We start from the raw sequence: 13,295 nt of genomic DNA on the forward strand, positions 1-13,295 counted from the left end.
CGCTGCAAAAGTGACAACCCAGTTATGAAGTATAATTTCGCAATATGAGAGATGCCAGATGTTGTAATATAGACTGGAAGGATTTAGGGCTAAAACCTTAACTTACGGAAAATTTGCTAGACGTAACAGGTTAGTGCATCATGTTTGTATGTAGTGAATTACCGAAAATGGTAAGTTGACGTCGTTTTTATCATATCTCATATTGTGAACACCTTCATGAGTTGTCTGATATTGCACTACCTCAAATAAGTAAAGCTTCACCAGTGGAGAAGACCACTTATTCTCAGTGGATACCACCACCCAGATGGCCATTTCAAGGCTGCTTGGCTGCTCTTGAGGCAATAACTGTGAGTTAGGATAAAATATAAAGTTTCTGGAATTTTGCCCTAACATGATAGAAGATTATATGACCAGAGCATTGTCAATCATTTTAGTCCTGGAGAGATTGTGAATGTCTCAAGGGGCAGAATTTTTCCAGCATTTCTATGCTTGTTAACTGGAGCCTCTTTTTACAGGGATGTGATACACTTGTACCCTTCTATTAATTAGAATAGAAGGGTACAAGAAGGCAGTGTTAGGTGGACCAGAAAACTAAGTTTCAGTGGGGGGGGGGAGATGCACCTACCAATAATTCATTGGTAGTTGCAAGTAGAGATAAATCTTGCAGTGCTTCTACTGGGACATGCAGCAGCCTGTAAAGCAAGGTGTGGAGGATTAACAAGACCTGCTGGGGTGCTTCTGAGACAATAAAATATACAGGCTGTGTTAGAGATACTAAGAGTATTGTATTAGAAGTAGTTATATGGTGCAAGGAATCCCAAGACTTTTGCTGCTCAAGCCAAAAAAAAAAAAAAAGCTACTTATTTGACTTCCTCCTCCTAAGTATCTCACCCTGAACCACCCATCAGGCAAATTCCAGCAACTACTCACTGACCAACAAACAAAACTTCCTCCAATCCAGTGTAAACTAGTTCCAGCAAATACTGGATTGGCCACTAGTTTGGAATTATTTTTAACAGTGAAAATTTCACCCTCATTCATTTTACTTTCTCCTCTCATAGCCTTATACACCTCAATTAAGTTTCCTCTAAGGTGCCTAGTAATCAAGCACCATAGCCCAAATATTCAGTCTTTCCTCATGGATACCCTTTTACTGATCTCACCAATAAAGTTACCCAGTGAGATTAAGTCTACAGAAAGGGTGTATATGTATGTATCACATGTAAGCAGCACTCATCATTTCCCTCATTGTCTACAAAGTGTTTGTGTCAAAATCACAGGACCCTGCAAAGCTAGACATGAGTATTATTTGTGGGTTATGTGTCACCTGTTGTTTGACTGACTGCTTTGCTAGCAGGGAGTATTGATCACTGCTTCCTGACACTCATTTTTGCTACGAGGACATGGGCCAATAACTGTACTTCGATTAGGTGCCAATCCCCCACCTACATATGGGGTGATGAACCATCCGCAAAAGAATATTTTAAGGGTTGAGGGACCAGATAAATTAAGTATGGAAAGAAAAGAGGTAACCCCTAGGCAATTGGAAGAACAAGAAGGAGGAAAAATAATTAGTTGTTAGTCACCTCCAGAACACCAGGTGTCGGGAAAGTGAATTTCATACCTTATGCAAGTACAGTATTGCATATGCATAAAATTCCACACAAAAAGAAAAAGCCAGAAAGATCCCACCCTTAGGTAGCCAAGGGCCAGCAAGGAGATATCTCTAAAGGAGGTACTTGTGGCAGGCAGAATAAATAAGATCTTTATTGTACAGTTCACCGATACACGCAGGTACCACGACCATACAATACCTTTTACAGCACCATGCCAGGGGTTAACAAACGGCAGAGAATAAAGGAATTGTAAAGATTAATTATAAGCAAATTATATAATAAAAAAAAAAAAAAAAACTCATAGCAGATCACATTGACTTGAAAGGAAAACTAATACAAAATAACAAATTGTGATAACAAAAGATTTTCCTCAAGTCCAGTTTTCTGAGAGTCTCTTGCCCCGCCATAACGATCTGAGATCAGTTGGTAGTTCTGGAGACCACGTGCAGATCTAGGATGATCCGTCTATACAATGCAATTATATGCAATTATACTGAAATAAGGAGCAAAAGAGGTAACCAAACCTTTAGCCATAATAACAAGAGCATTGTTGGGTTCAGGATTAGCATTAGCAGAGGCACATTAGCATTAGTAGAGGCATTTGATGCAAGAAAGCAAGCTTATGCAGCATCAGCCAAAAAAAAATATATATATATAAAAAATAACCACTTCCCACTTCACCCCTCTGTTCGTTCAAAATACCTGTCCAGCTGAACCTTAAACTTATTTAGGCTATCAACTTCCACGACAAGGGATGGAAGTCTGTTCCACCAACCAACCACCCGCTTAATAAAGGCAAATTTCCTCACGTCTATCCTACATCTGTCTTTCCTCAATTTGAATTTGTGCCCTCTCAGGTGATTATTCTGAGCAAGAGGAAGAATCCCATCAGCATTGAGCATGCTCAAACCATTCAAGGCTTTATACACCTCTATCAGACACCTCACTGGTGCCTAACCTCCACACACTGTAATTTGCAAAACTTAAGCCTTTCTTCGTAAGAGCACCCCTTTGTTCCATTCACTAATCTTGTTGCCCTTCTCTGTACTCGTTCCAGCATCTCTACATCCTTCTTGAAATGAGGCCTCCAGACCTGTATACAATACTCTAGGTGTGGCCTGACCATTGCCTTATACAAGGGAATAATCACCTCCTTATCCCTTCTAGAAAAATTCCTATATATCATCGACAATACACCATGAGCTACTCTTGCAGCCCATCTGCACTGCTCAGAAAACTTCATATCTGCCTGCACAACCACCTTAAGGTCCATTTCATTCTCTACCACTGTCAGTGTAGTACCACAGAGTTGATACGTTGCTCTGGGGTTGCTGTTTCCCATATGTAGTACTTTACATTTGTCAATGTTAAACTTCATTTGCCACCTCTCAGCCCATCTGCTCAACCTTTTCAGATCCTGCTGCAGTAGCATAGTGTCAGTAGTGTCCTTGACAATCCTGCCAACCTTCGTATCATCTGCAAACTTGGACATTAAGCTTGATATACCATCATCAATATCATTTATAAATACAGAAAACAATAATGGACCCAATACTGAACCCTGAGGGACTCCACTAATAACATTAGTTCACGATGAGCAGTATCCATTGATTACCACTCTGTCTTCTCCCCCTCAACCACCCCTTTATCCATAGCAGCAATTTGCCTCCAATGCCACACTGCTCCAATTTGTGCAGCAGTCTTCCATGTGCAACAGTATCAAAAGCCTTTCTAAGATCCAAGTATATAATATCAAAGTTATTCCCTGCATCCAGTTCTTTTGTGACTGCATCATAGTATCCAATCAAATTGGTCAGGCAAGACTTCCCCTTAACAAAACTATGCTGTGTCTGAGCTATAACTGATGTCTTGTCTAGATGATCCTGCAGTGCTTCTTTAACCAGTGCCTCCATTAATTTTTCCGGGAACAGAAGTTAAACTAACAGGTCTATAATTACTTGTGTCGCCCTTTGGTCCTCCTTTGTGAATTGGGGTCACATTTGCACATCTCCAATCCATGGGTACTTCCCCCTGAGTCCAAGGAAGCTCTCATAATTATGGTTAAGGGTTTGCTTACTTCCTTTGCTGCCTCCTTTAATATAACTGGATAGATCCCATCCATCCCAGGTACCTTTCTTGTATTTATCTTCAACAATTTCTCCTCCACTTTACTCTCAGTTATTACAAGATTCTCTAGCTTACTGCCAGAGTTGAATACACCTCTGGCATTTCCCTCGCTGAATAACTCCTCATGTGTGAATGTCGATGCAAAATATTCATTTAGTTTGTTAGCTACCTGAGCAGGATCATCAACAGTTGACCCATCGATATCAAGTGGACCAATCTGATTCATCCCCTTCCTTCTAGAGTTTACATAAATAAAGAACTCTTTGCTGTTTTTTCTTTGCATCCCTTGCCAAAGATTTCTCGTAATCTGCCTTTGCCTGCCTAACCTCCTTTGTAACTTGGTTACAGATCAACTTGTATCTATCATAGGCTTCTGTGTCATGTGTTAATTTGTATGTATCCCATGCATTTTTCTTCTCTGCCATATGTCTCATTTGTCCATCTGACATCCACTTAGGCCTAAACCTTGAACAATATTTCTTAGTTGGTATGTAAAGCCTAGTAGCTTCCAAGATAAGTTCTTTGATTCACATGATGCAAGAAAGCAAGCTTATACAGCATCAGCAAAAAAAAAAAAAAAAAAAAAAAATTGTCCCATTTCACTGATCCATTCATTTCAAATGTTTGTCTAGTTGTGCCTTGAATTTATTTAAGCTATCAACTTTCACAACAACAGATGGAAGTTTGTTCCAGTAATCAACTACCTGCTGGCTAAAGGAAAACTTCCGCAAATCTATTCTACAACAGTCTTTCCTCAGTTTGAATCTATGCTCCCTGAGGTTCGTAATCTGAGCAAGAGGAAGAATCCCCTCAGCATTAAGTCTGCTCAATCCATTCAACAGATCCCTACAGATTGGAGATATGCAAATGCCTTCCCTATTCACAGAAAGCATAAAGGACAAAGAAGTGGGTAATTACAGACCCTTCTGTTCCAAGGAAAATAAGGTAGTCAATGGTTAAAGAAGTAGGTGATTATCCCTTTGTATAAGGCAATGGTCAGGCCACACCTTGAGTATACTGCATACAGGTCTGGAGGCCTCATTTTAGGAAGGATGTAGAGCTGCTAGAACAAGCACAGAGAAGGGCAACGAGATTGGTGAGGAGAACAATGGGTTGCTCTTACCAAGAAAGGCTTCAGTTATGCAAATTGCAGCATCTGGAGACTAGGCATGCTGGCCTGATTGAGGTGTTTAAGGCTTTGGATGGATTGAGCATGCTCAATGCTGATGGCATTTTTCCTCTTGCTCAGATTACACACTTGAGGTGGGCAGGGGCATATATTCAAACTGAGGAAAGACAGTTGCAGAATAGATGTGCAGAAATTTATCTCTAGCCAGTGGATGGTTGATTGCTAGAACAAACTTCCATCTGTCATTAAATTCAAGGAAAAACCAGACAAACTTTTGGAGTGAATGGATAGGTGAAATGGGAAGTGTTTTTTTTTTTTTTTCTTGGCTGATGCTGTATGAGCTTGCTTCCTTGTATCATACCACTACTAATGCTAATGAAGGATCATCTTGACAAGAATGCAATTGACAAGAATAGCAGTCAGAGCACAGATCTGTTAAGGGGAGATCTTGACCAATCTGATTAAATATGATCCAGTAACAAAGGAACTTGATGAAAAAATAACTTCGACTTATGTACTTAGATCTCAGTAAAGCTTTTGATACTGTTCCAAGTGAAAGACAATCCATGTCTTTCTTGTGGAACAGTATTCTTCTCTGAATAAAGGGATGGTTGAGTAGGAGACAATAGAGAGTGGTTATTAATGGGCACTGTTTTTCTTGGACTAATGTTATCAGTGGAGTCCCTCAAATTGCTGGACCAATAATCATTTTCAATATTTATTAACATAACTGAAGAAGGCATATGAAATTTAATGTTATATTTATTGCTAAGTTTGCTGATATTACAAAAGTGGTTAACAATAGTAACTGGGGTTTACTACTCCAAAAAGACCTGGATAAATTTGGTTGTGAGCATTTGAAAAGAGGTATTTCAGGTTTAGCAGAAATCCCAGGATTACACATCTATTGGGGTAACGTAGTGGAGAATGAAAAACATCTATGGGTAATTTTGGCATGAAACAGTGTAGACACACTGCTAGGTTGATTTATGGGATTTCATCAACCATATACAAGAATTTTTCTAACAGGGACAAGGAAGTCATTATTTCATTGATACGGCAATGGTTAGGCCATATTTTGAGCACTGCGTACAGGTCTATAAGACTCATTTTAGGAATGACATAGATTTGTTGGAATTGGTATAAAGATCAGCTAGATTTTTCTTAGTAAGAGCAATTTTGTGTATTCTGACTAAGAAAGACTTCATTTCTGCAAATTGTAGCATTTGTGAGGAGGCACACCTCACTGAAGTGTTTAAAAGGCTTAAATAGATTGAATAAACTAAATGCTGATAGAATTGTTACTCATTCTCAGATGAGGGGACAAATTTAAAATGAAAAAGGATAGATGCGCAAAAATTTGCTTTTAGACAGAGTAACTGAATGTTTGAACAGCCATCTGGTATTGTGGAATTGGGTATTTTGAATAAATTTAAAGACTAGACTAATTATTAGGAATGGAGAATTCCCTCTAATAATTAGTCTAGATTGCTGCATGGTTAGTTTGGTATGGTAGTTGAAGATCACACGGCTGCCATGCAACAATCTGGTGGTGGGAATTTCACCTCTAGACCAGATCAGAATTTCCAACAAGGTGGCATAACAACCCTCACTTCCTGTGTTATCTTATGTAACATCTTTAAGAATTATATGGTTTCAAGATTTGCTGACTTGAGTAGCCTCCGAGGTCCACTGATCTCAGTGCAAATGACTTTTGTCCTGTGAGAATATTTGAATGAGTTTTAAATAATTATCTTTCAAAATATTACCGAATTAAAAGTGATTTCAAATGAAAACAGTGTGAATGATGAAAAGCTTGTTATGTCATTTAAAATGGAGAATTTTCAGCATAGGTTAAAAATGTGCATAACAAAACAGGGAGCACATTTATTTTAACTTAAATTTTTGAGCTAAAACTACATTATTCATATTATTAAATAAAGTTTTTGACAAAGTTATTTGAATTTGTTCAACTGATTATCACACTACTGACTTTTCTATGGAAAGGATGTGCATCACAGCAGTTGCTTTGAAGCGAAGAAAATTACCATTTTATTTTTGTGAGTGCACTCCTGGTTCAACCGATATTGCAAAATAAAACCACTAGTTAGCTAACACCTATACTAATAAGTAAAAAGGAAAGCTCTTGCTTAATAGTTTTGTAATAGTATATTATTGCAGGCCATGTGTGTCTTTTGCTACTTTCTTCAAGTTATAACCTGTGTGATTTCATTGAAAGATTGAATTGGCATTAATCTATATTTTTTAAAATATTTCTGATATGTTCTTAGAAATAAATCAATCTCTCTAGAAAGACAATATTTCATTATAAAACTAGTAACTGTGAAGACTTTTTAAAATTAACTACACTCTAATCACACAAACAACAGTTTAAAATAAAGAAAAAATAACATTATAGTACATTCACTAATTTTCAAACTCATCTTCATAAAATAAATAGCTTATTTCACACAACTATCTTCTTCGAGTTCCACCAAAACCTGGGTGAGAAAAAAATTCAAATAAAAAATCTGTTCGCACATTATTGCATGACTTCCATATATACAAACTCAATTTCATAAAAATTTGCAAATAATTATATTTCGAATTGTGATTTTTTAATTAAAATTTCTGAATTTCTTATAGGGATTTAAGAAATTGCAAACTTAACATCTAGCAGATATTTTCAAAGTTAAAAAACTATTCATTTCAAGCAGTCATACTTTTTTTTTTTTTTTTTTTATTATTCTGTAAATGACATACTTTGTTCCCAGCATTTTGTCTGTCAAATACTCTGTCAGTACTATGTGGCAGAACGAAGTACTTGAGATTCATACTGTGATAAATCTGAAGTACTTTGTTCCACACTGTGTTTATTTAGTAACCAGAACAGGTGCTAAGTATTCAACCAGAACAACCATTAGAGTTAGAAGAAATTAATTGGCAGTTAGCAGAAGAACCAGGTTATATAATAAGAGAAACTATACAGATGAATAGAAGTCATTTGCAGCTAGACAATATGAGGACTGGTATGAAAGTAATGCCTCCTAATTTTTTGCTTTCAAATGTGGCACCATGGATCATTTTGCATGTCACTGAGTGGTCACTAGAGGTCTCTAGTTCCACCATACTGAGTGGTGCTGCGAATGGTCTCGGGATAGTTCAAAATTGTGGATGTTACAGATATACATATCAAGCAAAGAGTGGTGACTGAATTTCTTACCAAGGAAGAAGTGATGCCTTGAAATCCATATGCATCTCAAAAAATGTTTATGGTGACAATACTGTAGATGTGAATACAGTTAGACATTGGGTAAGACACTCTAAGAGTGGGGAATGACATTGTTGACAAGCTCCAAAGCAGCTGGCGAATAACGTCAATGACAACACACAACGTGTGTTGTCACTGGATTGATGTGTGCTGATCAAAAAGGACTGCCACATCACAACAAGCAAATTGTGTGATGCAGTAGGTATAGGGAAACCTGTTGTGATAACCATCATAAAGGAACTAGGTTACAACAAGGTTTGCACCTAGTGGGTCCCGAAAATGCTGACACATGAGCACAAAGAAGCCCAGAAAGTCATCTGTATGGAACATCTCCAGTGCTATAAGAGTGAAGGAGAAGTTTTTATTTCACGCATAGTCACAGGTGACTAAATCTGGGTCCACTATTATGACCCTGAAGTGAAGAGACAGTCAATGGAGTGGCATCATCAAAATTTTTTGGCAATTTTATAAAACTGCCAAATGAATGCTTCAGTTATACCCACAGCAGAAATTATTATATTATTATTAGCTATATGGTGCAAGGAAGCTTGAGGCTTATGCTGCACCAGCCAAAAAAAAAATTTTTTGAATTACCCTGAGAGAGAGAGAGAGAGAGAGAGAGAGAGAGAGAGAGAGAGAGAGAGAGAGAGAGAGAGAGAGAAGTAGAATCACCAAGAAAGAGAAGAATGATGATATCCAGCTCAGGATCCTGGGTGTGCCAAGCCCATACTCACCAGATATGAGCCCCTGGAAATGACAGAATTCCAGCTACCTCCTTTGAATATTTACATCCTTCTCACCCTCTACTACAGAATCCCTTACCGGAAACCCAGCTAACTTGAAACAATTTGCAATTCTATTTTCAATAACAGCATACTATTCTCATAGTCCACAGTAATTTGATTCCAAGCGCATTCCATTCTCAATGTCCTGGATACATTTCTGAATGGCTTAAAATCTTTCTTTCTTGAAATCCTAAATAACTCATTCCTTGGTATTTTTCACGATCGACCGAAACTTCAATGTAATATTTGCTGGTAGGAATTTAATTGAAACATAACTAACCGTGGAATAACATTGTGAGCCATACAATCAATAAAGAAAATGGTGGTTGTTATTTTTATCTGCTATTATGAGATATAACTTCAGTAGCCATTCAGAAAAAAATTCAGTTTTCATAGGGGGATTTTTCCTGGTGTAATTTATTTATAACAGAAAACCATTACAGCATCAAAGATTTTCCAATTACTGTTTTTTATTTGCTAGATAGGCTGAGAACACATTATGAAGAATTCCAAATTCATCAGTTATTAGCTTTCACCTTGTTACACTTTTCTAAAGTTTGAATGACTTTGATTTTATCAGCAGTTGACAGCCTTATTTTCCTCTGGTTTCTTTCTGCACAGTGTTGAAGCATTCATTATATGTGTGTGTACATCTACTCCAAAACCAGCCAGTTGCAGAAAATGAACAACTGGTGTCAAATTCATTAAGAGAGGGTCTTTTCTGACCAATTTGACTGGCTAATACGATGTAGTAACAAAGGAACTGATACAAAAAATCATTCTGACATCATATACTTAGATTTCAACAAGGCTTTTGATATTGTTCTATATGAAAGACTGCTATCCAAATTTGAGCAGTTGAGTGGCAAAAGGCAGACAGTGGGTGCTGCCCTTTATGGACTAATGTTATTAGTGGAGTTCCTCGGGGTTCAGTGCTGGGCCCATTACTGCTACTAATATTTATTAATGATATAGATCAGGAGTTCCGTACCTTTTTTAATCTGCCAACCCTCTTAAAAAACACATCCCCCGCAAGGAGCCCCATCCAAAAAATACACACATTAATGAGAGCTTATGTTTTTTATGGTACTCAACTCTTAATTCATATGGTTCAAAGACATGGAATTGAAAAGTGAAAGTTAAGTTGAATATGACACAAGGAAAAAAGGAGTGCATTTCTCTTTACTTAGGTTGTCATACATAATTATAACTGTAACATGAACTGAGCAACCAAGAGTCTTGAGGGGAAACTTTTGTCAGTTGGTTATTTCAATAAAAGAAGATTATGTGTGTTAGACGCTGTATTGGCAAAAGGTTGGCCGATAGTTTTGTATAGAGAATTACATTTTGTGAGTTCTGATGAAACCATTCAATAGCTAAAGCTTCATATAATAATAATTTGAAATTTGAATTTAATTTCATTAAGGTTATTGCTGAGTTGAGGGTTAGGGTTATGTGACTGATGGCTAAGTTCTATTGCAGAATAATTAGATTGAAGGCTACTTCTATGATAATAGGCTCTAGTATTCGAAATTTTAATTGATTCAAATTTTAAAGTTGTGCTGCTTATATAGTATGCATTACAGTCGTGTTGACATTTGATAAGATGGATATAAACAACATAATGTTATTTATCCCTGGGGGGCTCACACATCTGGTGAGTATGGGCTTGCCACACCCAGGGTCCTGAGCTTTGCACTATATAGTTAATAATAATAATATCCTGAATATTATATGTTTCTTTATAACTGTTAAAGAAAATTGCTTCTCGGCCTTTTGGCTAAGATCAAAGTGTATTGCCTAGTCTATTATTTGAAGAAAAAATTAGAACTATGCCAGTACTACAAAACTAGATAGCATAAGGTTTAACAGAAAACTAGATAGCGAGTATAGAATTATCAATTAATCAGTAAGATTTATTAATCTTATTAAATTTCATTGTCAATTGAATTGTACTTTTTTTAACTAAATAAATATAGCGACCTAGTTATTACAAACGTAACATCATAAATTAATACATATAAGTTGACAGGGAATAAGAAAGTCATAACGTAACTCTGAGATAATATTTGATACTGAAATACATATATATATATATATATAGTGTTATAACTGCATTGGAATATAGGTTTAGGGTTATATTTTGTATTGGAATTTTATTGAACTTGAATAGAAATAATGACTCAGACCAGAGCAGCAAAGCAAAATGCTCAAACTAGTGGAAGTGTGCTGTGGCTCGGGGAGAACTGAGGAAGGGGGGGGGGGGAGGGCAGTTGTCCTCTGAATCAAAGTCTATTGAAATGCATTGCTTGTTTGATGTTTGTGGAACAATTAGGAATGGGACATGATATTGCCAAGGTGAATGTCTATGTGTGCACGTGATGTAAGGAGTGCGAGGAAATCAGGTGACAACTCTCATATGGGCTTATATGAGAGCTTGAAGGACAGGGTGGGTGCCTTTGAAGGATTTAAATTGATGGGCCCATCAAGCTCTCAGCTGCCCACATCCAGATACCAGAGCTTGCACTTGAACATCATGCAACACAGCGGCAACCCCTAAGGCAGAATGAACTGGTCCCAAAGGAACTAGTTGTTGTAGGTGACTCTATTGTCAGGAAAATGGGGAACATATTGTGCAAAAAGGATAGATGGAACAGGACAGGGGTATGCCTGCCAGGGGCAAAGACACTGTAGGGCAGATATCATCCTTTAAGGGCACAAAGGATGATATTGTTGTACACGTTGGCACTAATGATATTAAGAGTAGGAGAACAGCAGAATTACTTAACAAGTACAAGACAATGCTGAAAAAAAAAGCCGTGAGTTAGGATTGAATTTGAAAGTGTCTGCAATTCTGCCCAGATACGATAAGAGGGAGTATATGATGAGAGCCTTATCGATCAATTCGGCCCTGGAGAGATTGTGCAAGGCTCAAGCGGTAGAATTTTTCTCAGCCTGGTCTGTGTTTAACAGAAGAGACTGCTTCCACAGAGATGGGATACACTTAAATAGAAAGGGTGCAAGAATATTTGCTGATGCTATCAAGGCAGAGTTAGGTGGGTCGAAAAACTGCTAGCTTGGGGGAGATACACAGACTAATAGATTAATAGCAGCCGCTGGCAGAGGTAAAAGTGATTCTTGCACTCTATTGAAATGCAATTGAGCAGCAGCCTGGAAAGAGGCAATGGGAATTTCCAGGACTGCTGGGAGTTATAGTGCAACAATAAATACATGGGCTGTGTTAGGGTAACTAAGAGAAGAAAAAGGTGCATATATACTTGCATTACTCCAATGCTAGGAGTATAGTTAATAATTTTGATGAGCTTGAAGTGCTATTCAAGACATCAAAGGCAGGTATTGTTTTGATATCAGAGACATGGTGTCACACAGACTTAAACAGTGCAGAACTGGAATTTGGGGAGTACAATGTGTACAGAAAGGATAGACAGGACAGGACAGGAAGGGAGGAGGGGTTAGTTAACATAAGCATAGGCATTTGATGCAAGAAAGCAAGCTTATGCAGCATCAAAAAAAAAAAAAAAAAAAAAAAAACACCCCACTTCCACTTCGCCCTTCTGTTCGTTCAAAATACCTGTCCAGCTGAGCCTTAAACTTATTTAGGCTATCAACCTCCACTACAAGGGATGGAAGTCTGTTCCACCAAACAACCACCCGCTGGCTAAAGGCAAATTTCCGCACGTCTATCCTACATCTGTCTTTCCTCAATTTCAATTTATGCCCTCTCAGGTGATTATTCTGAGCTAGAGGAAGAATCCCATCAGCATTGAGCATGCTCAAACCATTCAAGGCTTTATACACCTCTATCAGATCATCTCGCTGGTCTAGTCTCCAGACACTGTAATTTGCAAAACTTAAGCCTTTCTTCGTAAGAGCATCCCTTTGTTCCATTCACTAATCTTGTTGCCCTTCTCTGTACTCGTTCCAGCAGCTCTACATCCTTCTTCAAATGAGGCCTCCAGACCTGTATATAGTACTCCAGGTGTGGCCTGACCATTGCCTTATACAAGGGAATAATCACCTCCTTATCCCTGCTGGAAAAATTCCTGTATATCATTGACAATACTCCATGAGCTACCCTTGCAGCCCGTCTGCACTGCTCAGAGAACTTCATATCTGCCTGCACAACCACCCCCAAGTTCCTTTCATTCTCTACCACTGTCAGTGTAGTACCACAGAGTTGATACGTTGCTCTGGGGTTGCTGTTTCCCATGTGTAGTACTTTACATTTGTCAATGTTAAACTTCATTTGCCACCTCTCAGCCCATCTGCTCAACCTTTCCAGATCCTGTTGCAGCAGCATAGTGTCAGTAGTGTCCTTGACAACCCTGCCAACCTTTGTATCGTCT

General features: G+C 38.0%; 1 protein-coding gene across 1 annotated transcript in view; it reads right to left on the minus strand.

Annotated features, from left to right (window-relative positions):
• Positions 1 to 7,178: 7,178 nt before the first annotated feature.
• LOC150078502 (store-operated calcium entry-associated regulatory factor-like) overlaps positions 7,179 to 13,295 on the minus strand; it is a 150,240-nt gene continuing 144,123 nt past the window's right edge. Inside the window, exon 8 of the mRNA XM_090384289.1 lies at positions 7,179 to 7,373. Within this exon, the coding sequence (XP_090240415.1) occupies positions 7,348 to 7,373 (26 nt within the window). The 3' untranslated portion in view covers positions 7,179 to 7,347. The remainder of the gene's footprint in view (positions 7,374 to 13,295) is intronic.

This window comes from Mastigoproctus giganteus, chromosome 11 (assembly GCF_048544385.1).
Source record: "Mastigoproctus giganteus isolate SK-2022 chromosome 11, ASM4854438v1, whole genome shotgun sequence".
NCBI classification, from domain to species: domain Eukaryota; kingdom Metazoa; phylum Arthropoda; class Arachnida; order Uropygi; family Thelyphonidae; genus Mastigoproctus; species Mastigoproctus giganteus.